Source organism: Anser cygnoides, chromosome 16 (assembly GCF_040182565.1).
Source record: "Anser cygnoides isolate HZ-2024a breed goose chromosome 16, Taihu_goose_T2T_genome, whole genome shotgun sequence".
In the NCBI taxonomy this organism is placed as follows: Eukaryota; Metazoa; Chordata; class Aves; order Anseriformes; family Anatidae; genus Anser; species Anser cygnoides.
The window spans coordinates 14,562,476-14,588,717 of NC_089888.1; the positions used below are offsets into that span (position 1 = coordinate 14,562,476).

General features: G+C 64.3%; 3 protein-coding genes across 3 annotated transcripts; 1 reads left to right on the forward strand and 2 right to left on the reverse strand.

The window, feature by feature from the left end:
- Positions 1-1,407: 1,407 nt before the first annotated feature.
- On the reverse strand, positions 1,408-7,341 carry PIGT (phosphatidylinositol glycan anchor biosynthesis class T). Its single transcript, XM_048046378.2, has 12 exons — positions 7,137-7,341; positions 6,500-6,677; positions 5,568-5,695; positions 4,778-4,878; positions 4,576-4,662; positions 4,170-4,257; positions 3,990-4,087; positions 3,547-3,712; positions 3,242-3,442; positions 2,540-2,705; positions 2,320-2,403; positions 1,408-1,933 (listed from the first exon to the last, which is right to left on the reverse strand). The coding sequence occupies exons 1-12, from the start codon at positions 7,324-7,326 to the stop codon at positions 1,681-1,683; spliced, it is 1,740 nt and encodes a 579-aa protein (XP_047902335.2). The 5' UTR covers positions 7,327-7,341; the 3' UTR covers positions 1,408-1,680.
- A 1,541-nt stretch (positions 7,342-8,882) lies between these two features.
- Positions 8,883-15,723, reverse strand: DBNDD2 (dysbindin domain containing 2). The gene is made up of 4 exons (XM_048046373.2): positions 15,563-15,723; positions 10,992-11,147; positions 10,351-10,494; positions 8,883-9,481 (listed from the first exon to the last, which is right to left on the reverse strand). The coding sequence occupies exons 1-4, from the start codon at positions 15,603-15,605 to the stop codon at positions 9,273-9,275; spliced, it is 552 nt and encodes a 183-aa protein (XP_047902330.1). The 5' UTR covers positions 15,606-15,723; the 3' UTR covers positions 8,883-9,272.
- Positions 15,724-18,246: 2,523 nt separating this feature from the next.
- Positions 18,247-25,897, forward strand: TP53TG5 (TP53 target 5). The gene is made up of 6 exons (XM_066978334.1): positions 18,247-22,423; positions 22,510-23,043; positions 23,740-23,805; positions 23,882-24,018; positions 24,408-24,736; positions 24,855-25,897. Exons 3-5 carry the CDS (start codon positions 23,749-23,751, stop codon positions 24,712-24,714), a joined length of 501 nt encoding a protein of 166 aa, XP_066834435.1. The 5' UTR covers positions 18,247-22,423; positions 22,510-23,043; positions 23,740-23,748; the 3' UTR covers positions 24,715-24,736; positions 24,855-25,897.
- The last annotated feature ends 345 nt before the right edge of the window (positions 25,898-26,242 follow it).

Sequence of the window (26,242 nt, forward strand, 5' to 3'; positions counted from 1 at the left end):
CGGGAAGGGGGGGGGAGCGCGCCTGCGCGGCCCCGGCGGATGGGGAAGGGGCAGTGCGCGTGCGCGGGGCGTGCGCGGCGCCGCCAGGCGGGAGCGCGCGTGGGCTGTGCGGCCTTGGGGGGGGGGCGGGGTATGGGGTAAGGGGGTGGGGGGGGTATGGGGGATATGGGGGATATGGGGCATGGGGGTGTGGGGCATGGGGGTGTGGGGCATGGGGTGTGAGGGCTATGGGGTATGGGGGTGTGGGGCATGGGGGCTATGGGGGGGTTTGGGATCGCTGTAGGGCAGCGGGCGGCTCGGGGAGGCTGCGGCTGTCCCTGGGAGCGTGGGGGGGTCCTGGGGGCTGTGTCCGCACAGCTCCTGCTTGGGCTCACTGAGGCGCGGAGGCCGAACAGCCCTCCCAGGTCACCCGGCCTGACCGTTGGCCCGGCCGTCCCCCTGCCGCCGCCACCCGCTGACCCGCGTCCCCAGGCACCGCGTCCACCCTGCCCCCTGAACGCCCCCAGGGACGGCGACGCCACCACCACCCTGGGCAACCCATCCCAACGCCCGACCGCTCTTTCTGAGCAGAAATGTCTCCTCGTTTCCAACCTGAGCCTCCCCCGGCACAACCTGAGGCCCTTCCCTCTGGTCCTGTCACCGGTTATCTGTGAGAAGAGGCCGACCCCCAGCTCCCCACAGCTTCCTTTCGGGCAGCTGCTGAGAGCAATTCAGCGCAATATTGCTCCTGCTGAGGTTCTTGCGCTTTGTTCACCTGCTTGCAGTCAGCTCCCTGTTCCTATCACAAAAGCCATACCTAAGGTGCTAAGGGTGTACCCCTGAAATGGAACCCAGCGTGCAACCAGCAGCAAAGCCATCCCGGGCAGCGCCTTAAACTGTGCCCCCTGCTCCTGTGCTCCCAGCCCAGTGCTGGGGGGCTGCTGAGCCCAGGCTCCTCGAGGCTTTGGGGACGCCATGTGGTGCAGACAGGCAGAAATACATGGCAGAGGCAGAGCTTCGGGGGAAAGGATGGAGGATCTCGAGTTGCTGCGCAGGGTAAGCAGGTGGAGGGGTTTCAAAACACTGCGCAAGGAAGCTCTGCTCCTGGCTTCTTTATAAAAGGAAATAACCTCCTGGTATGAAAGAGGGGACAAGCAGATAGTCCATGGACCAAGTCTGGAGGTTAATTTGCAAACTGGCTCAAATGTGCTGGAGTCTGGAAGGAGGGCGGTGCAATGTGGCAACTGTGGAATTGCGATGGCAGAGCAGATGAAACCATTCCTGCAGTGCAGATCATGCCCCTTCCCCCCAGACTGTCTGCATCTCCCCCTAGCCGACCACGGCAGTCTGCTAGACACTTAGCAGCGTCTTACGGGATCAGCTCTGCCTGTGGGGTCGGGAAAGCAAAAACAACGAGCAGCACAAATGTACAAAACAGCTCAAGTTTACTTCCAGCATTGTTCCCGGTAAATAAGTTACCCCTCACCCAAACAGACAACTTGCACATTTCCTAATCCTGTGTGAATGCAGTTCAGGAGTTACTGCGCTTAGAGCCCTTTTCCATCTTAATTACGGAAGCAATCTCTCAGCTTGTAGGACCCAGGAGAGATGGAGGTAGCAGCTCTCTGCTCCCCGGGTCTCCCCACAGAGCTCTGGGCTTCCACCGAGCCCCGTGTCCAGCGCCGGCGGCCCTGGTTGCCCTCAGAGGGGCGGCACGCCCCTGAACTTACGGATGATGTTAGCCAGCCGCTTGGCCAGCCCTCCCCGGCTTGGCTCTTCCACGTGAAAGGTTCTGGTCAGCAGGTTGTAGAAGGAGCCGTAGCACACTGCCACCACGGTGCAGGTCAGGCAGATGACGTTATACGGCATGCTGAAGTCTGGCGTCGGCAAGTTCACCAGCAGTGGCTCCGTGTAGAGGCGCACGAAATAGCTGGAGCCATCGGAGGAAGGGAAGCTGGAGAGGGGAAGCAGGAAGGTTAGCGTCACCCTGCACAAGGCCACCGCTTCATGCTGACCAGCGCTGGAGCTGGGTGGCCTCTGGAGGTGCTCACAGCCCCTTAGGGGTCGGGCTCTCCCCAGGACCTCCAAATCTCAGAGGAGACCACGGAAGAGGCTGCGGGGACTCACACCACCAGCCGTCCCTTGTAGTCACCTCCCTGCCAGCAGCCCTCCCTCGAAAGGGCCCCTGGGCTGCTGTTCCTGACACATCAAGAACATCCCGCGGCAGCTCCGCAGGGACCCACGAGTCTTTGTAGGCTGGTGAGGACCAGATAGGATAACCGCAACCAGCCCACACGTGCTGCAGCACAGCCCCTCTCTCCAGCAGACAGGAACACTCACAGCGAGGCGAAGAGCGGGCTCTCCTCCACGTCCACGTCCTTCATTGCAACGACGCTGGGCACCAGGGCACTAAGCACGGATGGACTGAGGGGACAAAGGACGCGCTAGTGTCAGTCCTGCCAGCACAGGGACAGCACAAGCTCTTCCCAGCCCCAGAGACCTGGGTAGCCAGTCCTACACAAAGCCCAGAAGGGGACGAGGAGCTGTGGTATGTCTTTACCTGACGTAAAATCCGTGATTCGGGTCAGGCGTGTACTCTGTCCACTTCAACAAGGCTCTCTCGAACTGGATTGTAATCTTGGTGACAGAGTTGGCTGGAAGCTGGATCAGCATTTCCAGTAGGTGAGGCCGTTTGCGGTCCTGGGCTGGCTGGTAGTGGATATAACCTAGCCCCAAAGACACCCGTCAGTGGCACGGGAGTGGCACTTGTGCAGCCTCACGTTGCCTAGAGATCTCACTAGGTGGGTGATCTTGCTTCTACTCTCCTGGGAAAAGTTTTCGGGGCAAGTGAAGACGTAACAAGTAATAAAAAGCATGTGTTAAAGCTAAATCTGGCTGATCTTTAGCACTGATGACCCACAAAAGTTAGGTGTTGATAAGAAAAGGTAAAAATGTAAAATGTCATCCACTAATCAGGTTTACATCGAGGTTCCTTAACTACAAAAAAATCAATTTCCTTTGCTTTGGATTCTTGCTGGGTTATGAAACACTGCCCAAGGGACTCTTAGAGAACAGACTTAATAAAGCCTCATCTGCGGCCAGTGCTGAACTGAAGGCTGGGAAAACATCCTAAGATGTTTTGTTTCCCAGTCCTGTTCCCCAGTTATCGCTGGGGCTCAAGGGAGGGACTAAACCGTCTCTGGAATGAGCTGCTTGTGCCAAGGGACTCGGATGGCATGCGCTGCTGGGAGGATCTACTCACTTGGCTTGTTTTCCTTGCCCTTAGTGATGACAGTCAGGGTGTGCACGTAGAGCCGCAGATACCACGGCACAGTCTCCAGCAGGACCACAGGGAAAGCCCGGTAGGGGTGAGTGTTGTGGATGAGAGTGCTGATTTCGCCAGTCTGCAGCCCGTAGCCACTTATGTAGCGCTGGGCGTGGAGTACGGGTGTTGACAGTTCCTCTGCGAAAGGGAAAAAGAAACAGGAATCAGAGGCTGCTGCCAGGTGCTTTTGGGCCCGGAGCCTGGACCAACAGTGCAGGGGGAGCAGCGCTCTGGTCACTCACGGCTGTCTTGGGGCCGCTTCCACTTCAGCTGCACGTTGAGGCTGCGGGAGGAATTGAAGAGTGAGGGGCTGAGCAGGTCGTAGACCGCATAGGTTCTCTTGTCTCCCTGGACAACAGCTTTGTGCACAGATGTTGGAGTGGGGGTCACTTCCAGGAACTCTTTTTCCTGAGAAAGCAAGTGGGCCATGAAAAGGAACGTGCCTCTTGAAGTAACTGGCAAAGCCCCTCTCAGAAGCAGCCAGCTCGGCACGCTTGCTGACACTGCCACGCTCATCCTGAGCACTTCTGAGCAGCCCTGCTCCGAGGAAGGAGACCGCTGCAGCCCTGCAGCAGCCCTGGAGGCCTCCAGGACCTGTCTGTGCGAGTGTGGAGGCAACGATGCTCCACAGCCACGTGAAGTGACCGAACAGGGAGCAGGGTGCCTGTAAGTCCAGGAGCGTTACCTCGTTCTTAGGGGAGATGTCAACGTAGACCTTGCTCTCCGATGCCAGAGGACACGCGTCAGTAAGAGTGCGAGAGAACATCTTAAACAAGGACCAGTCTGCGGGAAGCGAAGTCAGTGACAGCAGCGTGAGGCGGGCTGGGGGCACGCGGGGGCCACAGCGCGCTGGTGCTGTGCTTACCTTTCTTTCCTTGGCCGCTGGTAAAGCTGTCAAAGACCACAGTGAGGGTCTGCCTGAGCTCCCAGGAAACAGCCAGGCAGGAAGCATCCTGGGGAAGAGAAAGAGGTGGCTCTGATCACACCTTCCGGAAGGGCAAGACAGCAGGAGAGAGCTCGACCTACAGCAGGACTGCAAGAGTCCCAGTGAGACACCGAAGCCACTGCACAGGAGCTGGGTCATCTTGCAGGTCACTGCAAGGAGGGTTCCGGTGTTCTCTTGGGGGTGTTAAAGCTGTCTAGAACAGAGCCCTGGGGAAAGCTTCCGAACATCGAGCCTCTCCTCCACGCCTAAAGCACTGGGCTGCCAGGAGACGCCCGGCTGCTGAAGGAGGGAGGCACAGGAGGGAGCCACTGAGCCCGACACTCACCCGGCAGATGGGGCGGATGTGCACTGCCTGCGAGTGGTAGCTGCTGTGGAACAGCCGCTCAGCCTTGAGCAGCACGGCCAGGCCGGCCTGCGGGGAGAGGAAGGAAAACTTGGTTCACAATTTGCTCCCTGCAAGGCCATGAGGCTTCCCGGTGTACGTTGCTGGACTGCCCCCAGCTCCCCAGAGCAGGGCTCGCCGTTACCTTTGAGCCACACGGCAGCAGCTTCTTCCAGGGCGTGAGGTTCTCTGTGCAGACGACCTCCCTGGGCAGGACAGCGTACCGCAGCAGCCGGTGATCCGTCCCTGGGCAGGGAGGCAGAGGGTTAACAGCAGGCACGAGAGCAGCAGACCTGCTCCGTCCTCCGGTGCAGTCCGGAGCCCGATACGCTCTGAATACGCCCGAAGTGCCACAAACTCCTTCAGGAATAGATCCTACTCTGGTAGGAGTGATTTGGAAAGACTAGGTAAGGGTAGCTCTCGGCAGGTTTTTTTTCCTGAGCGCCTTAAATCCTGCGGTTCTCACTCTCTGTTTTGTAAAAGCGCTTTTCAGAGAGGCAGCTGAGGGCCTGGGAGCATCTGCCACGTGCTGCTTGCGGCTTTCCTCTGTTCAAGTGTAAGTCTCATCCGCAGGGAGAGGAAATGCTGCCAACAGGTTACCAACCCCCGCTGTCCGTGCCCTTGTGTTCCGACACCTGCTGCTGCAGCTGGCAGCGCTGTCAGCTGGCAGGGAACCCAGTGGGAACGCTTTCTCTCCCGCCCCTCTGGGGTGAGCTAGCAGAGCAGCAGCCTCTGCGGCGTTTATTCTGGGACACCGGATTTCCCCTTCTAGGGCTATCTCATCACAGCGACTTGCGAGCTCAGGAACAAACGCTGCCAGAGCAGGAGTCCTGGCAGGGCCCGCACACGGACTCCCCCCGGTGTCACGGGGCAGAGCTCAAGCCAGGGACAAGGAGCACGACGCCAGCCCTCAGGCACGCGCAGGTCGGGCTCACCGTTAGCTAAGCCCAGGGGTTTGAAGGACGCTGTCGGAGTGACCGTGTTGGTGGAGTCGATGAAGTTCAGAGAAGCGCAGAAGATTCCCGAGAGGATGTTACTCAGCTCCTTCCAGGCTTTGTCAACGCTGTGGGAACAGACATCACATCACAGACGCCTCAGCAGCTCGGGATAACAGGTGGCAAGTCGGCACCGTTCAACAACTACGCTGCGCTGACCGTGCCGGCTTTCAGGAGCTCACAGCCAGCGGCCGGTGGTCGCTCACTCTCCGACCCTCTTCATGTTTTATTCTAACCCGTGGGATCTGGGCAACGTTTACTGCAGGGGCGGTCCCCGGGCGCAGCTGGTCAGCGAGGAGGCAGGCTGGGGGGGCAGGCGGGGGACGATGGGGCACCTTCGTGCAGCTCCGAGCACTGACCGGGCAGCGGGGCCCCGCGCAGGCCCCCTGCGGGGTGGAGGCGGCTCCGCAAACCCACGCCGAGCCACTGGGCTGAGCCAGAGGAAACGTGCGACAGGGACCGGTGGCAGATACGGGACGGGAGTCAAAGGAAGCGAGTCATGGACGAGAGCTCAAGCTGTAACTCCACGCCACGGCGAGGGGGCTGTCAGCACAGAGCCCCGTGAGGGAATTCCTCGTTCCTTTAGCAAACTTGAGCTTTCTCCCTCTGCGCCACTCTGCCCTTTGTGCCTTTTCGGCCGCGGCCCCTGCTGTCACGGGCTCATTATCCCGCCGGACATTGCCAAACCCCTTCCAGCTCCAGGCGGGCCCCAGTGCACGAGGCCTTTGGTGAGGAAGGCCCCGGGGAGGGGACAGACGTGCTGCCGGCCGCCCTGCCCCGCCTCCCGCAGCCCCCGCTTCCCACCCGGCGTGGCCTGCGACCCCAGGCACCCGGCGGTGCCGCGGTTGTGGCGTCGCCGTGCGGGTACCTACTCGGGGACGGTGTCCTGGAACCAGACCCAGAGCTCGGCGCCGGCGGGGGCGCCCAGGGGCGGCTGCCCCCAGCTCCGGGTGCGCCAGAAGCCCTGCGTGAGGGCGAGGTGCAGCTCCCGCACGCCCTGCGCCGCCACCAGCTGCCCCAGCGCCTTCGGGAAGAGCCTGTAGTGAGAGACTGCGCGAGGCGTCAGTGCCGGCCGCCGTGCCCCCGCCTGCTCGCGTCATCGCCCCCAGCCTGCTGACGTCATCGCCCCCAACCTGCTGATGTCATCGTGTCCCGGCCTGCTGACGTCATCGCCCCCGGCCTGCTGACGTCACGGCGTCCCCATGCCCTGCGGTGCCCGCTGCCCCCTCCCCGCCACTGCCGGGGCCCCGCCGAGGTCCCCGCGCTGCGCCCTGCCCCCGGCGGTGTCAGCGCCCGCCGCCGTGACGTCACGCGCAGCCTGCTGACGTCATGGCACGCGGACTCCCCCCGCGGTGACGTCACCACCCCCCATCGTCACCTGCCCCGCTCGCGTCATCGTCGGGCCCCCGTGACGTCACGCCCCCGCTGGCCCCGCCCCGCCCCCGCTCCCCACGTCCCTCGCCCCGCTCCCGTGACGTCACACCCCCCCGGTGACGTCACGGCGCCTACCGGCCCCCCGGCGCAGGTCGGCGTCCCACCGCGTGCGGAACTGGAAGGCGGCGGCCACGTCCCCCGCGGGCAGCGGCCGCAGCAGCAGCTCCTCCCGCAGCGCCGCCCCCGGCCCCGGCCCCGCCGCCGCCGCCGCCCCCGGCCCCGCCGCCCCCAGCAGCAGCAGCAGCAGCAGCGGCCCCGCCGCCATCACGGCGGCCCCGGCCCCAGCGCTTCCGCTTCCGGCCCGCGGCGGCCGCTTCCGCCGTTGCCACGGAGACGCGGCGGGGCCCGGCCCGGCCGTGGCGGCCTCGGGCCTGGGGGCGGGGGGGGCGGGGAAGTGGGCGGGGGGGGGCGGGGAAGGAGGCGGGGAAGGGGGCCGGGGCCCGCCCCGCGGGGAGAGCCGAGGGCTCCGTGCCGGAGCGGTGCTCGGCCCGCGGGGCGGCCCCTCAGGGGGCCTGCTGGGGCCTGCCGCGAGCGGGGGCGCTGCGAGGGCCCTGCTGTGTCCCAGGGCGGTCCCCGTGTCCCAGGGAGGTCCCCGTGTCCCGGCCCCATCCTCGTGTCCCGACCTCGTCTTCGTGTCCCGAGGCCCGTCCCCATGTCCCAGGGCCTGTCCTCGTGAACGGGCTGCCCAGGGAAGCGGTTGAGTCGCCATCCCTGGGGGGTCTTTAAAAGGCGTTTAGATGTAGAGCTCAGTGATATGGTTTAGTGGAGGACTTGTTAGTGTTAGGTCAGAGGTTGGACTAGGTGATCTTGGGGGTCTCTTCCAACCCAGGTGATTCTGTGATTCTGTGCCCTAACACTGCCCTCGTGGCTCAGCCCTGTCCCTGCGTCCCAGACCTTTCCTTGTGTCCCGGGCCTGTCCGCAACAGCTTCCTCTTCCCAGACTGCCCCTCCGTTTTCTGGTCCCCCTCACTCCTCGACGTGCTCTCTCCAGAGGCAGCAGCGATCTTCAGACAGGGATCCGGCTGGATGCACGCTGCCTTCATCAGCCGCCAGCAAGATGGGGGCACCCCAAGGAAGGTCACGCCGGGACAGCGCTGGGACAAGGACATGATCGAGCTCACCGCTCCTCTTACCCCAGAGACCCAGCAGCCTCCGTGCATGGCTGCCCGGCGCAGGAGGGATCATGGCAAGCAGGTCCAAGCACCCCTGGGAAGCAGCTGGGTGCACGGCATTGCCAGGATACTGTTGCTTATCTCGCGGTCTCCTTCCCCCCTCAGGGTGACTGCGGTTGTGCTGACACAGCCAGAGCAGTGACAGCGCTTTCCTGGCCTGCAGCCACTGATAGAGGCAGCAGCCCCTGGCTTGCTCTGCAGTGGTTCTTCCTGCGTTCCTCAAAGCAGCCTCCAACTGGGACAATGCTCCCCGTACCAGGCTTGGGGAGCAACAGCCGCTGGCGCTGCGTGTGCTGAAGTACTCCTCTCAGCTGGTGGGCACGGGATATCTCCCTGCTGTGGGCAGTTACAGGTCACTGGCAGCCCTCTTTGGGACAGCTGTGCCCACGCCGCAGCCTCCGTGAGGCAGGCGGCACGGGATGGTGACCAGCTCCACTATCGCCCATCCTTCTTTGTGGAGTGAGCAGAGGTCCGTGCTGCCAGCTCCCACCCCGTGCTGGAGCTGGGATGTAGAGCAGGAGAAATGTGGCCATTTGCTTCTCAGCCGTACCCTCAGCACGCTTGCTTTATCCCCATCTTCCCTCCTGCAGCCCCCACCTAACCCTCATCCCCAGCGCTCTTTTCTCCCAATAACACACGCACCCGCTGCTGGGTTAGACAGGAGTGTTATTTTTGTGTCTGCTGTTGCTAAATGCTTGTCCGGAAAGGATCCTTGTCAGTGGGACCGGGGGAGCCGGGATCCCAAGGGATGGCTTTCTGGGAACGGTGTGGGACTGTAGGATGCTCAGCGTTCGGGCGGGGGGGGGATGAAGCAGGGAGTGTTAGCAGCAAAGCCTGAAGAGTTAATTTTGGGAGCCTAACAACACCCCTTTCCTTCTCCCTTGGCTGCCAGGAGAACCTGTGGAGGGAGAGGGGGGGAAACATCTCCCCTCTCCTGCAGGGCAGCAGTCCAGGATGGGGTTTCAAGTGCCAGCAGCCTTCCTTCCTCCAGGCTGGCGGGTCCGTACGGAGGAGGCCGGGAGCAGGGCAGAGCCGGCTGCTAGCTTCTGGCCGCCTGCTCTTTAGGACTGTCCTCCTGCAGGTCCTCCTCGTCCGACTGCACCACGGGGGTCTCGGCCCCCTCCTCGCTGGTGTCCAAGCTGTTGGGATCCGTGGAGACGGACGACGTGGAGGAAATGCGTGACTTGGTCTCGGCTGCACTGGGCACTGGGAGGGTGATTCCCTCTGGGCACTGGCTGGCGTCCGCCCCTGGAGCAGAGAGAGGTAAGAGAAGGAAGAAAAAGGCTTCTGGAGGCTTCTTGCCCCCTAAACTTCACGGGTATCCCCACCAACGCACCTTGCTCCTCCGCAGGCGGCACTGCCCCCCCCCCACCCCACTTTCAGGTGCAGTGGGAGCCACGCGTTTGCTGTTCCCCCTCTCACCCTCCCCCCCGGCTGGGCGCTAGGCCGTGCCTTGCATTCCTTCCCCATTTTTGGCAGCAGAGCCTTTTCTGCCTCGCGTGAGGCACGGCTCGGAGCCACGCTGCGGGGGGCTGCCAGCTGCAGCCGGCGGGATGTGCTGGGAGGGGTCTGGGTTGGCCTCGGTGACTCGCTGCAGCGCGTGTGCGTGGGGTGCTGGCACCCCAGGCTTCGCCTGTGGGACCCCAGCACAGCTCTGCTGCTGGATTATAGGAACTGGCTGGGGAGAGGAGGGCTCCTGCAGCCTCCCTGCTTAGTCCAGGGAGCTCTGCAGCGTGGCGGGGCCCTAGAAAATCATGGCAAGACACGGGCTGCTCTGGAGGAGCTCTGGGACAAGAGAATTTGCCCTGCAGACTCTGGAAAGTGTCTGAGCTCTTGTCTTCTGCAGCGAAATATATTTACGGGCTCTGTACCTCTGGGCTGTGGAGGTGGACAGAGGCAGGGACCAGCCCAGGGTAAAGTCTGGCCAACCTCACAGCTGGCCAGACACCAAGGGGCTGTCTTTGTACAGGGGGTGTGCGTGTGTACGCAGGCACGCTGAGCGCTGGGATGGGCGGCTGACAGAGCAGGGCGGCCAGGGCCGAAGAAGGAGCTGGTGGGGATGCTGGGGGCAGGAACAGCTCCCGTGCTGGACCACAAAGTACTCTGGCTGCCTGTACCTGGCAGGGGCCCAGAACCGCTGCTCTCCTCTGTCCCGCAGCCCAGAAACACGTCCACGGTGTCCTGGTCCGACAGGTCCATCATGTCCATCTGCTCCAGCACGTCCACGTTCACCTCCATGGAGGAAATGCTGCCTAAGGGGGCTGCGGGGAGAGAGGCCAGCAAAAAGGTGAGTGCAAGTGCCAGGCAAAGGGCACTGACAGCCTGTGGGGCGGGGTCTGCCTGTCCCACAGACGCCAGGCAGGACCCCAAAGTGGGAGGCCAGCCTCGCAGTGGGAAACTGAATTCCACTTGCTGGTAAGAGGTCCCCGGGAGAATCCTGTTTCCTTAAAACATCCCTCTGCAAAACCTCGCTGTTTCGCTGCATCCCCTGCTCCTGTCCCAAACTGCTGTCTGGAGGAGCCTGTCTCAAGCCAGTAACTACGTGGGGAGCCAGCCAGGGTACCCAAGTTCAGTGCCTTTGGTTAAGTGGTGTGAGTAACCCGCACGTACACCCACACGCAGCGTGTGTGGTCTTGTGTCCGTGTGGGACAGGCACGTCCCCAGCTGCCTTTGGACTGGGGACATCCAACCCCTCTCTAACGGCTGTGCCAGCTCCCTGAAATACCCCCAGCCCCGTGCCGGTGCCCACAGCACTTACGTCTCCGATGCTCTATCTGCAGGTGAGACACGGGGAAGAAGAAATCTACGTCGTGCTGGAAAACCTCCTCAAAGAACTTCTGCCGCTCCCGTAGTTTCAGCTGCTGCTGCTGCATCTGCTCCGTGTCCAGGCTGCGCTGCCCCTGCTCCATGTCGGCTGGGGAGGAAGGCAAGGAGGGTCAGGCCAGGCGGGGCTGTCCGAGCCCTCCTGCCTGTCCCAGCTCACATGGCACTGCTGTGCTGGAGCTTAGGCGATTCCCTTCTGCTCCGCTTTGCTGCTGCACAGTGATCTGGTCACCGTGAGCGGCTGTGACACGCTGGAGTGGCAGCACCACCAGCACTTGCTGTGCCGGAGCCTCAGACCTCACTTCTGAGATTCAGGGCGGCTAGGAGCTGGGAGACCGCATGCTGCTTTCACTGCTGCTGAAGTAAATTATCGAGGGGGGAAAGGGTGTTGATGTGAGATCAGCCACGGTTTGCACATGTTCGGAATTCATCTTTCTTGCTGCAAAACAGAGGGTTGCCCGTGAATGTCAACATGCAGGGGAAACTCCCTGCAACAAGAATTGGTGTCAGTGCTCCAGGCTTTCTGGGCTGAGGAATGCATAAGGAACAAAAGGGATTAGGAACCTCGTTAGCCCTGCACACGCTCACCCCTGCTGCCACCCCTGCCGCCACCGTCGCTATAAATACAGCCGCACCCATGCTCGCAGGCTCCCGCGCTCACATCCCCTGCTTGCACAGCCAGCTTGGCTTCTGCCTGCACAAACATTTTCATTCCTGTAATTCCTCCTGCAGTTCAGCGCCGGTGCTTGTGTCCCTGGCTCGCACGGGAACGACGGAGCCCTTGGGCAGTCGCTGAAGAAAAGCAGAAGCGAGCCTGGTGCTGCATCCCTTGGGGGCTGGGTACCCACAGCAGGTAGGACCCAAACGCCACGGAGGGGCCACAGCTAGTGACCCTGGCTGTTCCCAGGCTGGTGTTCGGCCACAGTTGTTCCGCATTTCCTCTCTGCAGCTCTTGGCCCAGCCGGCACAAGGAAAATGTGATTACTGGAGCAGGCAGTGCAGTAACCAAGGGAACCAAACAAACATCCCCTGCTTTGCCTGAGCGCAGCCCAAACCTTCCACTCCTCCGGGCTAGGGAGGGAGCCGAGCAGCAGTCAGCGCTCTGCATCCCCACCCTGTCTGGCAGGAGCAGGGGCGAGGGCAGCCGGGGGCTGTCAGCAACATTCGGTGGTGTAGGACCCAACGGGAGAGAGGCGGCGGGCCTGGGGAGATGTCCCGGAGATAAACGGCACATCCCGAGAGCCCTTTCAGTGCTCTTCTGCCCTCTGCACCCCGTTCTCTGGGACATCCTTCAGCTGGACCCCAGGCTCCTGCCTCAGGAGCTCTTTCTGCAAGTGGCCCTGCTCCTCTTTTGACTGCTCAGCGTGTTCCTGGGATGGCCGGGGCAGCAGCCCCGGCCGCCTGAAGGGCCCTTTGCTTTGGCACGTCTGACCTGAGCACTGGGCACCCGCAGAGGCTCGCGGTGCTGAGCAGAACCTGGGCTGAGAGCCGTGGTGGCAAAAGCACGGTCCGGGTTAAGCTTTGCTTAACGAGCAGCTGACGGGTGCTGCTGCCCCTCAGCACGGAGCGCAGGGGAGGTTTTTGCCTTGCCACCTGCAGCAGGGCTCAGCCAGGGACAAGGAGGGGCTGCACTGGGACAGGGACGGAGGTGACCAGGGCACTAATCACAGGGCTGGTTCTTTGCTGCTGCTGGAGCCAGCCCTGTCCTGCCTCTCCCAGGCAAAGCTCTGCCCCCCAGCCCAGCTGTGCCAAATCTGTGGCAAACAGCCCACGGTTCATCAGGGCTGAGGAGAGCTCATCGGGCTGGGCTCAGAGCGCAGACTGTGCCAGCTTTTTATCAGCAGGAGGACGTGACCCCTTGCCTGCCCGCCTTGTCTCATTTCAGGCTCCCAGATCTGGGGGGGATGGACCAGCTCTCTCTGTGCAGCATCTTCCCAAAGGCGCCCTGATTTCAAGGTAAGGTGGAGAGTCTCCAAATCCCGCAGTGCAAATGCAAAATAAACCAAAACGCTGGCAGGTGCTGCCTGTGGTGCTGTGAGTGTGGCTGATCCTCGCTGTTCACGTTCTCGCTGTCCATCTCGGAAGGGCGCGACGGGGACAGCCGGAACCAGTGCTGGTGGCAGCATTCCTGTGGGTGCACGGGGAGGGCACGCCGGGATTTCTCTTGCGGGAGGAATCAGCAGGACCTGTTTATGAACTTGTTTGTGAGCTCCGGCCGGGGCGCCGGGCACGAGCACTGAGATGCCATTATGTACGTAACAGCGGCAGCGGGAGACGGCAGCTGCGCCGCTGGGCTCTGCCTGACCCGTGACCGTGGTGAGAGTCGGGGACGGAGCCTTCCCCCTCCTCCCGGGCCTTTCCGGGCACAGGAGGAGCAAACAGCCCTGCTAGTGTGTGGCTGCTACTCAGCAACCCTGGCTGGGGACATAAAGGAGAGCAGCATTCCCTGCCGCTGCCCTTCCCCATGTGACGGCCGGTCACGCTCCCTGGCTGTCAGTGGCGGGGATTGTCTCATCCGGCTGGCATGTTCCCACCGAGGGACACGTTCACACGCACAATGCGGCCCCTGTGCTCCGCGGGGGATTTGTCAGTACCTGCTGGTGGCCTGCCTTTTATTGCTATTGTCATGGTTATTACTACAGCGAGCTCAGCCAAGGGGCCGGAGGCTTATCTGCATTCAGCGCCAGGCCCTCCTCGCTGGTGGCTGAACCTCCCGCGCGCCTGGGCCGGCACCGAGCACCCCGCTGCCTGCGGATCCTTCCGGCTCTCACGGCTCGCCGGGCAGTGAGGCGCTGCCAGCTGCCCCGTCCGCATCCTCCCTGCCGTGGGAGGGAAGGGGAGCAGCTCCTGGGATGTGGCTAGCATGGGGCGAGGGCAGAACAGAGCTCGAGGGAGCACCGGCGGAAAGGTGTTCAGCCGGCGTTCACGCCGGGAGCTGAGCGCGTTTCACTTGTCTGGCTGCGTTTCCCCGGGGAGGAGACGCGTTTTCCATTTCTCCTTGTCCGTGGGATCCCAGTACAAACCCCCCTCTGTGCTGGTGAATGGGAGGGGTGTGCTCGGGGGGTGGGAGAAGGCTTGTTAGTGGAGGCACGAGGCCAAGAGGGGATGGGGACGGCCTTTTCTTCAGACCGTAGCTCTTTGATACCTCGTGGAAATTTCAAGGGAGTTGAGTTTTGTTTTTCAGAACCTTCTTTGGAAAGGGGTGACGGCGAGGCGTGCAGTTTAAATGAGAGGTTGTGCCGAGCTTGGGCTCGTTCCCTGCAGAGCTGGGGCAGCCTCGCTCAGTCTCCTTTGCCCCTCTCCCTGCGCTTTCCCAGAGCCGACCCCCTGACCGCGCACCTCCAGAGCGGTCTGGGGCACCCCGCTGCCGCTGGCTTGCGGGCTGCACCTCGCGCTCCCTGCCCCTGCGAGGAGGTCGGAGCGGGGGAAGAGGCAGCTCCTCGGCTGCCGCAGCATCCTCTGGGACGCCCCGCAGAGATCACAAGCGTTTCTCTCTCAGCCCTGCCCCAGCAAAACCACCGTGGCACAAGGAAGTCCCAGGGGCTCTCAGCTCCTTCAGCCTCGGGAGAAGCAGCCGGAGGGGAGAGCTGGGCACGCCGCTGAGGAGCGTGCAGGGTGGGGAGGGGACGCCCGGACACTGGCTGCTTGAGCGTGAATTCCCTGCGCGGTCCCTTCCCGGCCGGCACGCCTGACCTCGTGTTACAGCAAAGCAAAAAATAACCCTAGCCCCGGTGAGAGGAAATGCACCAGGCGAGTGCGAGGGAGGCGGTGGTTTTGGCAGAGCCCTTTGCTAGGAGAAGCAGGGGGGTGACGGGACGGGGAGGCCAGGGCACCTTACAGCCCCTGTCTGAGCAGCGGCCTCATCGCCTGCGCTCCTCCGAGCGATCTCCAAATCCCCTGCGTCTCAGCACTAAAAATATCCCTGCCGCCCAGAGCTCCTTCCCCAGCAGAGGCTGTGTCATAAGACCCTGCTATTTACGGTCCCTTATTCAATTCCCGCGGAAGCGGGAGGACGGGGCACCCAGGAGGGACCAGACGCAAGGCAGGGCTACGGCACCCCGTCCCCCGACACCTTCGCACCTGCTGTCGCTCTGCTCGGCCTCCTCTGGCCCTAAACCTTACCGGAGGGGGGGCACCCGCTCCTCCGGGTGCTCGGGGGGGAGGTCCGGGGGGTGCCCACCCCACTCCCGCAAACCTGCGGCCCAACAGGTGCCCGAGCTCGGGCTCTCTCCGGGCAGGTGCCCCCGCAGCGCATCCCCCTGCCGGGCACGGAGCTTTCCGGGCAGCCCCTCACAAAGCAGCCGGGGTGCAGGGGGCCAGCACCGGGGCTCGGGGGCTGGGGGCCCCCGTTTTATTAGGGCCGGGCTTCGAGGCGAGCTCTGCAAGGAGCGCCCCCGAGCTGCGCCGCGGGACGAGGAGACGGGGATGGGGGGGGGTACCGCGTTGCCCGTCCTCCCCCACCCAACCCCTCCGACCTCCCCCCGCCGTTTACCGGCCGGGACTTACCGGGCAGCCGCCGGTTGCGGCTCCGAGCCCCGGAGCCCGACATGCGGCTTCGGCTGCTGCTGCCGGGCCGCCTCAGCGCGGGGCCGCCGCGGGCCGCCGCTCGCCCATGCCGCGCTGCGGGGCGGTGCTGGGCGCTGCGCGGGGCGGTGCCGCCGAGCCCGGCCCCGGCGGGCGGGGACCGGCAGCGGGGAGACCCCCCCCGGGTCCCCCGAGCGGGGATGGGGACGCTGGGGTGGGGGGACAAGGGGAAAAAGGGGGGGCGGCGCGCAGCAGGCGGTGCGCATGGAGAGGAGAGGTACCCTGGGGGGGGGGCGTTCCGCGGTGCTGGTGCCCCTGTAGGGTCGCTGGTCCCCGGGGTGGGCTGGGGGGCACGGCTGGGCAGCGTCACCCCCTCTGCAGCCCGCTGGCAGCCGGCGGGGAGCCGGGGGCTCTGCCCCACGCGTGGCGGGGACAGCAGCCCCTGTGGCAGGGCAGGGAGCGCGCTGGTGATTCACGCTCCCTTTTTTTTTTTTTTTTTGGCTTTTCTTCCCCAAACGGCCAGCTGACGCAGCTCGGACAGCTCGCTCTGTGGGCCATGGACTCCTTCCGCAGCTCGCCCTGACTTCCCCCGGCAGCACCCCCGAAATCCCCTTTTGGGGTGTTTTGCCCGCTTCCAGCAGGGCTGCTCCCAGCGGGGTGGCTCGGTGCCCGCCGTGCCCAGCGCCAGCCCCGCACGCAGGCTGCTCCAGGCCTCTGCCTCCTTTCCTCCAGCTCCCGGGGAGTTCCCAGCGTCTGTGGCACGTCCTGCCGGCCCCTCTCAGCCTGTTTATCTCGCTGTCTGCATGGCTGGAGATAACTGGGTATTGTTTGCGTCCCAGCTCTGCTTTGGCTACTGTCCCTTTGCTGTCCCCAAATTGCTTCCTGCTGCTGAAAACGGGTTTGAGCTGGGGACCTGTTCCTGCACCCCCTGCTCTTGCCCACGGCTGCTGGCTTCAGCTCCCGTGGGTGCCGCTGGGTGCGAGGGACGAGCTTTGCTCACAAGACGGTGGCAGGAAGGGGGAGGCTCTCGGGGCAGCCGCCGGCCCTCGCTTGCCCCCAGCTCCGAGCACCCGGCACGCGTCCGGGCAGCGTGCTCCAGCATCAGCGGTCCCTGCTGCTGACCCCTCGGCCCTGCCCGGCCCTGCCGGCGGGGAGGCGAGAGGCAGAGCCAGGGAATTAGCTCAGGTCTCTGCTATGTGAGATGTCTGCGCCGATTGGCACCGCTTTCCCCTGCGAGGCGTTGAGGCCGGTTCTGCGCTCGCGAGCTCCCTGCGGCTCCCCAAATCCCCACGGTAGTGACGGCACCGGCAGCGCCGAGGGACCCCGCACACGGGCACCCCGCTGCTGCGTCCCCTCTGTCCCGCCTGGCGGGGAGGGGGCTGGAGAAGCTCTGATATCATCCGCACGGAGACTGACTCATCCCAGCTCCTCAGCAAACGCCGTGCTGCGCAGCGGGGCACCCATTTTACTCCCATTATACGCACGCAGGCAAGCCAGCCCCACGTAATGAGTTTTGCTCCCGGCCAGGCGTGCCTGCCCCCGGCCAAAAGGCAGGAGGGGACGGAGGGGACACTGAAGGCGGTGGAGAGTCTCCACTTGCTCCCTGGGCTCCCTACCACAAGCCTTGCCGGCCCCTGGGAGATACCCGCAGGGTCTGCCCCTACCCGCAGCAGCATCCTGCCTCGCTTGTGCCGCGGGTGCAGGCTCATGGCATTGTCGTGTGTCACCAGCACTTGCCCTAACTGCAATTCCCAGGTCCCTGGGAGGTGTCCCCTGGAGATCCGGGTCGCCAGCCCAGGTAGGAAATGACACATCTTCTTTCCAGGACACAGAGCTCAGCTCCTGCCAAAGGTCCCCGGGGAAGCCAGCATCAAAGCGTGCCCGTCATCAGGAGAAAACGCAACGTGACTCGTTCCTCCTGCCGCTCCCGGTCAGGTTTCTCCCTTCTATTACAGGTCTGTAGAAAACAGGAGGTGAGTCAGGGTGCTGCGGGGCGGGAGGCGAGGATGGAGCTGCGCAGGGAGACAGCTGCTAAGTGAAAGGTGAGCTAGTGCCAGGCAGGTGAATCACTCGGTGGTGAAAATAGATCTTATTCTTTGCACGCAGCGCTGGGAATGAGACGCAGCTTGACTCGCTCAGTAAATCGTGGAGCAAAGAGAAAAACAAGGCAAGTTTTTTGTGTTTTTTTTTCTTTTTTTTTTTTTTTTCCCCAAGGCAATACATTGCGAGGGAGCAGCCTGTGAAACTCCAGCAACCGAGTTCCCGAGGCTCCCTTAAAAGGGGAGATTTTAGTCCGGGACAGCGGGGAGACAGCAAAGCCATAAACACCCTCGAAGGAATGTGGCTGCTGAGAAGTGAGCATCCCCGCAGCACGGGGGCCAGCTCGGCGGGGGGAGCGGGGCCGCACCGCCCGGCCGTGCCCGGCTCCTTGGCCATGCCCCTCGGGGGCACGCGGTGGCCGCCAGGGCTAGCGGTCCCCAGGAGGCTCTCGCTGAGCCCCATGGGTGTCGTGTCCCTGCCTCCTCAGGCTCCACACCATGCAGATGTCCCCGACGGCCAGCTGCTGGCACGGGAGCTGGTAGAGCTGGCAGGTCCTGTGAGGGCAGCAGGACACCCAGCCCCGGTGCCGGGCGAAGAAGGGGAACTCCTGGAGCACCTCCACTGAGACCTGGGCAGGGCGAGGAGAGGGCCCGCGTCGGGAGCAGCCCCAATGCCACCAGCACCTGCATCAGGAGCAGCCCCAACGCCACCAGCACCCCCTGCTCGCCCCACTGCTGAAGGGCAGCCTCCTGAGGCCGGGAGGCTGGCCACCTCCTTCCCAAGCTGCCCTCCACAAGCCCGGCAGCCCCACCACACCCCGCAGCTCCTTCTTTCCCTCCCACATCAGGAGACGTGACAAGGCCATGCAGCAGCTTGGTGGCGGAGCTGGAGTTCACCCGTTTTAGCCCTCCCTGGCCTCTGACCCTCTCCTCTGTAGGGCCGGGGCCAGCCTGGCACTGAGGAAAGCCCCCGATTCCGTGGTTAGGGTGCCAGGGCTGGCTGGTCCCGCTCTGCCCACGCGCTCTCAGCTCTCTGGGGCTGATGCTTGGAAGGGTCCCCTAAGGATGGGGCTGGTGATCCGGTGGGGACATGTAGGTGGGACCATGCAGCCTGGCCTGCCTCTCCCCGCGGCCCCGCTCCCTCCACGCAGAGCAGGACTGATGTCCTTGCCCGCTTCCCTGCACCTGGCAGCCCTCACCGCCAGCTCCTGGAGGCGCAGAGCTTTTGGGGAAAAATATTTGCAAAGCCCAGGCAGCTCCTTTGGGTGATGAGAGCGCAGGGGATGGCTGCTCATGTCAGTGCCTGCACTGTGACGGCCCCCGTGCATTTGGGGGTGTGGGGATCCCCTTCCCGAGGACAGCCCCTCACGCACCTGCCCGTCCTGCTCCCCGAGGCAGACCCGCAGGGAGGCGAAGCCGGCGTGCGAGCTCCTCCGGATGCCCCGCACCACGCACGAGCTGATGCGCAGCTCGGTGCCGGCCGCCGCGCACCGCAGGAAATCCTCCTCCCGCAGCTCCTCCACCTTCCTCTGCTCGCCGCCGGGCAGCACCGCCAGGGAGCCCCGCTGGAAGTGGGGCAGCACGAAGGCCGTGCTGGCCGTGGGCAGCAGCATGGCCCAGAGCCCCCCGGTGCCGGCCGGGGCTCGGCACTGCCGGTACGCGACCGCGGGGCAGAGCGGCTGGGAGTAGAGCAACGCGTGGGACGGTGCTGTGGGGGTCAGCCCTGGGGAGGTGGAAACGTGGGCAGGCGCCGGGGTGGGCGTCGTGGGGACGGTCCCCGTGTCAGCAGGCTCCTCGCCTGTCCCCTGCGGGGAAGTCGCCCTGGGAGGGGGCTGCGGAGGGGCAGCGCTGGTGTAAGGTGGAGGTGAGGGGCTGAGGGGCTCCGAGGGGGTTGGTGTGGGTGGGGGGATGCTGGCATCGTGCAGGCTGGCAGCTGCCCTGCTCAGCTCGCCCGTACCCACTGCCAGTCCGTAATACACCCGTGCCCTGGGGACACTGCCTGTGGGCAATGGGGTTACCGGGGGGAGCCCCCCGCCCAGCTCTGTGCCCCCTGCGCTCCCAGCCCCAGTTGGTGCCACCGGGCTGGCTGCAGACCAGAGCCCCGGCAGGGCCCCCACCGCCCCTACCCCCATGTCCTGCCTGTCCCCGTGCTGCCTGCTGGGGGACATCCAGGCTGGGGCGTGCAGGCAGCTCCTGGCCCCGGGACAGCCTCGGGGGGTGCCCCAGCCCCTTCTGCAGGTGGTGGCCATGCCCGGGGGCTGCGGGCAGCCCCCTGCTGCCCCATCAGCAGTGCCTGTGGTGGAGCCGGGGTCCCTCGTGTGCCCAGGCAGGGCGCATCGTGCCCACGGCTGCTGGGTGCCCGCAGGAGCCACCGTCCTCACGCAGCGGGGTGGGTGCTGGGGCGAGGGGCAGGCAGCCCTGGGCCCCCCCGGCAGCACCCAGGCACCTGGAGCTGGTGTGGAGCCCCAGTGCCTGGGGCTGCCCGGGGCCGGCAGCGCCTTCCTCGCTGTCATCGCCCGCTTCTTCGGGGGCAGGCTGAGCCCCCCCGGGACGGTCCTGCTTTCGGCACCCTCCGGCAGCCCCCCTTCTTGGGACATTTTGTGGGACTGCTGCAGGCAGGTCCCGGAGGCACTGCGTCACCCGTGGGGCTCGGAGAGCAGGAGCATCTAGGAGAGCACCAGGAGCAGGGTTACAGGGGTGGGAAGTGGTGGGGCTGGGTGCACAGCATCTGTGAGGCTGGCAATAATCCCATGCTGGTGACACTGGTCCCCGTGGCAGAGGAGCATCAGGCCCTGGGGGGGATGCTGCCTCGGGGCTGGCTCGTCCCTGCACCCCGCGGGGCTGTAGGTGCTGCGGGGACAGGGTGGCACCTCAGGGGGAAGGGGCCAGGGCCAGGCTGGGCTGGCTCCATCCCCATCTCACCGTGACAGCTCGGGGCTCCCATGGTGGGTTTGGGGAGGGCTGACGGGGGGCAAGGGAAGCCCCTCCTAGGGCTTGGGGCCGATGTGACCCGTAGTGGGTCAGGCAGTGGCACCAGGAGGCAGAACAGATGCAAGAGCGAGGTTGAGCCCCTTTGAAGTTGGGCAGGAGCTGCCAAAAAGCAGCAGGTTCAGCTGGTGCTGAGTTATTTCTCTGGCTTTCTGAATGCCAGCCACAGGTCCCACCGCCCCCACTATTCTCCCCCTGTGCTCGGCTCCCAGCCCTGGCTGGCTTCCCACGCCAGGGAAACCGCACCAGCTCTTTTTACTTTCACGGGGGCTACACAAGCAGCAAGGGTCAGTGACAGCCCGGCCACTCAGGGATGCTCTTTTCTGCCATAATCATGATTTTTAAAAATTTTTTTTTCTTTTTTCTTTTTTTTTCCCTGCACAACATCAGCTTTAAAACTCAGCTGGCTTAATAGAAATGCAGCACAACTGGCCCCAAGCGGGTGATATCTCCGAGCTGGACATGCCTGCAGCAGCCCCCAGCCAGCACCAGGTGGGTGCTGTGCCCTCTGCAGCTGCTCTGCACCACTGCAGGGTGAGGGCACGGCCTGGCGAGGGGCTGCGGAGAGGCTGGGGGGAGCGGGATCTCTCTGCCCTGGTGCCCGGGACCAGCCCCGTTAGCCCTCGGAGCAGAGCTGTGCCATACCACCGTGAAGGGTGGGCAAAATGGGATGGGGTCTGCGACCTCCCTGCTGTCTGTGGGGCCAGGGGAGGACAGGAGCTTGGCAGGGACAGCCACGCTGGGTGCTCAGATGGATGCAAAGCCACATGCCCCCAAACCAGGTGACGTTCCCTCACCCTCCTGCTCACCCCAGCACTGCACTGCCGAGCTCTGGGCTCTCCCCCAAAGCACTTTGCTCCCCCAAACAGCTTGGACACCCCATTACCTCCTGCCTGGAGCCCCCCGCTCCCCATTCCCTGCCCCAAACCCGCCTTGGCCGGGGGCCGGTGCAGCCCTTACCTGCTGGGGGGGCCAAGTGGGAGCCAGAGGGTGCGCGAGCCGCCCTGTCTGCCACGGCACCGGGGCGCACTGCGTGCGGCGGGGAAGGTCACCACGGGCCACGTGGGAGGCTGCCTCGCGCAGCGCTCCTGCTCTCACCGCCTCCTCCTGAGGCAGCCACAGGAGGGGACGTGGGACCCTCCAGCTGTGGGCTGCGGGGCCGCGGCCCCCCGACCTGAGCCCTCAGGGTGGGAAGGGGGCTGGGGATGGAGGCGGATGGGGAGGCTGGTGGGCTGCACCCTCGGCACGGTGACCCCGTTGGTGCTGCCATGTGGGAACCCACGGGGAGAGAGGGTGGCCCTGGGGACTCCTGCAAACAGCCTGTGGAGCTGGTGCTGCACGAGGGCTGGGCATCCCGGTGTGGCCTTGTTCCCAAAACCATCCCGGCAGCTCGGGGTCCCGACACCCACCCAGGCCCCGCTCAGCTGGCAGGGAAAGTGGGAGGCGGAGCAGCCGAAACAGCCTCCTCCAGCAGTGACATTTAAGCCACCTTCTCTGTCGCTGTGTTGTGGTTAAACACGGCTGGGTGAAAACACCTTCCCCGGCTTGGCGAAGCGCTGCTCACAGTCATCTGGGTACCGAGAGCCGGGGACGGCGGCGGGGAAGCACGCGGAGCTGCTGACGTTGGATGGGCGGCCGGGCCGGGGGGGAGCGAGGCTCACCGTGGGTGCCTGCCCCGTCACCCCGGTGTGGTCACACAGCCCCGGCCCCGAGGAGCTGAGGGATGCTCAGCACGGTGCTGAGGGCACCACGGGGCTGGGAGAGATGCCCGCAGCCAGGACCGCAGAGGAGAGGAGCTGCCTGCCCACCGTGCAAGGTAGGGACAGCTGCTTGTTTCTGCCCCGCTGCTCTTCACCAGCCTTTTGGTCCCTGCACGGCTTGGCTTTCCTCCTCTCTGGGCAGGAGGGGAGGAAGGGAGAGCTTCAAATGGGAAGATGCCATCGGGGATTGAAGTGTGGGAAGCATGCACGCGTGCTCACGTATGGACACAAACACAAGGAGGTCTCAGTTCAGCCACAACAAGGTTTTATAGCTCACACCCACGCAAGGCAGCCCTCCAAAGCTGCTCGTGGCAGTGGGGTTGTGCTCTCCTCGGCAGGTCCCCGAGTGCGCTGGGCTCGCCGCCTCACCTGGTCTCCCCCCGTGACGTGCCCAGCTGAATGAAGCACGTGGCAGTGCAGCCGTGTCCTGCTGCTGCCCACATTCAGCGGTCGGGCACGGGTAAATGTGGGTAAATCCCCCCCAGGGCTGTACCCGGACTGCTGGGCTTTGGCCCTACTCAGGTTCGCTTGCTGCCGGCTTGTAGGGTGATGGAAGAAGGAACGGGATGACCCTCGACCTGCAGACCTGGCCCTGTGCCCCGTCCCTTCTGCACTTTGGAGCTGCTCCGTGCATCCGTCCTGTCCCCAGGATCTGCTCGAGGACATCCATGGTCAGGTTGGCAGCTCCCCTGTCCCCACCCGGTGTCCTGGGCTGTCCCTGCCCAATTCCCTGGGCCCAGCCGGAGCAGGGGGGTCCTGCCGCTTTCCCATACCCCAGGAAGGGAATGGGAGCCCCATTCCCAGCCACGTCTTGAGCTGTGTCACCCGAGCTGACTCCCCATTAAGCTGTGCCCCCCATTACAGGACTGTCCCTTGTCCCCTTTGCACAGCTGGGTGCTGAGACCGGGGCTCTGGTGTCACAGAGGCGTGAGGTCACAGCCCTTGTCCTTGCTGCCACCACGAGCTCTGAGCACAACCCAGACCTTGTCCCCCTCTGCCGCTGCCCCAGCGCCTCACCCTGCGGCCCTACACTGCCATCTGAGGCCCCCAAAAAGGAGCTGGCTGCCCCTCAGGAGGTACAGCCCCACGGCATGGCACTGTGCCCCCCCCAGCCACCATCGTGGGGACATTCCTGGGCAATGCCGTGGGCTGGGAGGAGCCCCTGCTGGGTTACCCGAATTACGCACCTCTGCCTTGTGGGGACATGTCCCCACGTCGCCAAAGGAGCCCAGGGAGTGCAAGCCTGCGGTGATGCTTGCTGGGAGGAGCTCGATGCCACCCTAACCCTAACCCCAGTCCTAACCCTAACCCCAGTCCTAACCCTAACCCCAGTCCTAACCCTAACCTGCCTCCTTGCCTTTCCCTCTCCCAGGCTGGAGACATGGGGGACCAGCCCTGCCCACTGGGCAGCAGGGATCCAAAAAGCCACCTCCGCAAGGTAAGGGTCCCCGCGGCGGGGCTGCGCGGGGGGCTGTGGTGCTCGGGGTGCTCACCCTGCCCGCCCCGCTCCACAGGTGCTGAAGGAGCTGTCGCTGCTCAGGCTGTTGAAGCGCACGAACCGCAGGATCCTGCGGCTGCACGCCGTGGCCGTGCAGTGCTGGCACTCGCTCACGGCACAGAGGCTGCCCGGCCTCCTGCCGGTCCCTCCCAGGTAGGTCGGGGGGCAGAGGGGCCCCGCACCCCCAGCCCTGCTTGTCTGCCACGCGAAGGCACAAATTTGGAGGGGTGAGGATGACCTAAAGGGGGATAAACCGCAGGGATGTGAATCAGAGGTGGGTTTGGGCTGGTCTGGGAGGGTGCCAGATTCAGCCGTACCGAAGGTTTCTGGGCTCAGGGCCAGCTACTGCAGCCCATGGTGGCTCAGGCCACTGCAGCCCATGGTGGCCTGGCACAGGCACGTCCCTGTGCTCCAGAGCCTCTCCCTCCGTGCTCCCTCCCTGCGCGCTGTTTGATGGGGCCGCGCTGAGCCATGCCCTGGTGCTGGCTGGGCTGCCCAGGGCAGGACAAATGCGCCCTTCTTCTTCTTGGATTTGGGCGCAGGATGTGCCACGTCACACCAAAGCCACAGGAGGTCACGGAGGAGGCCGTCGGCAGCCCGGCGACCGACGCCACCAGCAGCAAGGACCCCGAGACGGGGACCCCGCTGGGGGACCCCCAGCCGCTCGCCAAGAACTGGGGGGCTGGCGAGGCCAAGAAGGACATGCTGGGGACCCTGCCCCAGCGCTTCCACTTGCCAGCCCCCAAAGTGCTCTGCCGGCCGTCGGCCCAGCGCTGGGTCAAACCCTGCTGCACCCGCTCCTGCGGCGAGAGCCTGGAGCAGGTGCTCACCATCCGCTACCCACAGTGAGGGCGAGGCGCCGCTGCCGTCGGTACGAACCCCAACGTGCAGCGTGCCCTGCTGGCTGAGCGGGGCTCTTTCTGCCTCGGGGACCCCCGTTAAGGCCCAGCTCGTTAGCGAGGCGGCCGTGCTGCTGGCTTTCCTTCCAGGGCTGCTGGAGGTTCGGGGCTGAGAGGAGCAGGAGGTGAGCTTCCAAGAGGAGGTCTGTGGGGCGATGCACCGAGCCATTGTGCTGTGAATAAAGGGAGCGAGCTGTGTCTCCTGACCCAGACGTTCTGCCCGAGAGTTGTGTTTGGTTCGGCGTCCCGCTGTGTTTGCAGGTCGGTGGGTTCCACTTGCTTTGGATTCGAGGGGCTGAAGATGTCGGGGGTGATGCCTGTGTACAGAGGGGCTGGAAATCTTTCCTCCATGCACCCCATCACCAGGCACCAGGGAAAGCTATGCCCCTGCTGGGCTCGGGGACCAGCAGTCCCCAGGATGCCTGGCCAGGGTCAGGAGCCTTACACAGGCAGAGTTAGCAGCTGCAGGGCTCCGCTCCCCTGGGTTTCCTTCAGGGGAGCACGGCACCATTTTCCCACCAGCCTCGCAGGTAAACACCCAACCATCCCCATCCCTCCAGCCTGGAAAAGGAGAGAAAACTGTCGCCCATCTCCTACGCGAGGAGGTGGTGGGCTGATCCACCAGCAGGATTAATGGGCCACTGGCGTGGCAGAGCTGTCAGCAGGCTGTGAGCTGGGACGTGCCCAGCCCCCAGAGCGATGTCACCAAAGCCACCTTCTGCTCCCATTTCGGCTGGAGTAAAGGAAAGTGGCTCGCTGGCCAAGAGCCAGGGCCGGGCTGTAAGGATGCAAAATGCCGTACGGTCCCCTTCAGGGTATTGCAGCGATGGGAATTGCCGGTGCCAGGATCAACAGAGAAAGTTTTATAGCTGTAGGTGCTAAAGTTTAAGGCTTTGAACCCACACACACTTAGGCCTTTGTTCAGCGTTTGGCCTTGGTTTACCCTGCGAAATTACAAGTGGCTGCCGGGCCCGGGGGCGAGCACAGAAAGCAAAAAGCGTGGAGCAGGAGCACGAGGAGGGAGCACGGCCCCGCGGCACCCCGTGTCCTGCCCGGATTGCTGCTGCTGGGGGGCAGCGGGGTCCTCACGCCCTGAGGCCAAGGGCCGGGAGCTGCAGCTCCGGGGGGCACGGGGCGGGGGGGGGCTCTCGGGGCTTCCTCGGCAGCGAGGGGGGCGAGCCCGGCACGGGGCGCTCGGAGCGCACGGGTCGGGTGTGCGGAGCGTGGCTGGGGAGGGATGGAGGGAAGGAGGGTGGGATGGAGGGAGAGAGGGATGGAGGGAGGGGTGAATGGAGGGAGAGAGGGATGGAGGGATGGAGGGAGGGAGGAGAGAAGGATGGAGGGGTGGAGGGAGGAAGGGAGGGAGGAGTGAAGGGAAGGAGGGAGGGATGGAGGGAGGGGTGGAGGGATCAATGGAGGGAGGGAGGAGAGAAGGATGGAGGGGTGGAGGGAGGGAGGGAGGAGTGAAGGGAAGGAGG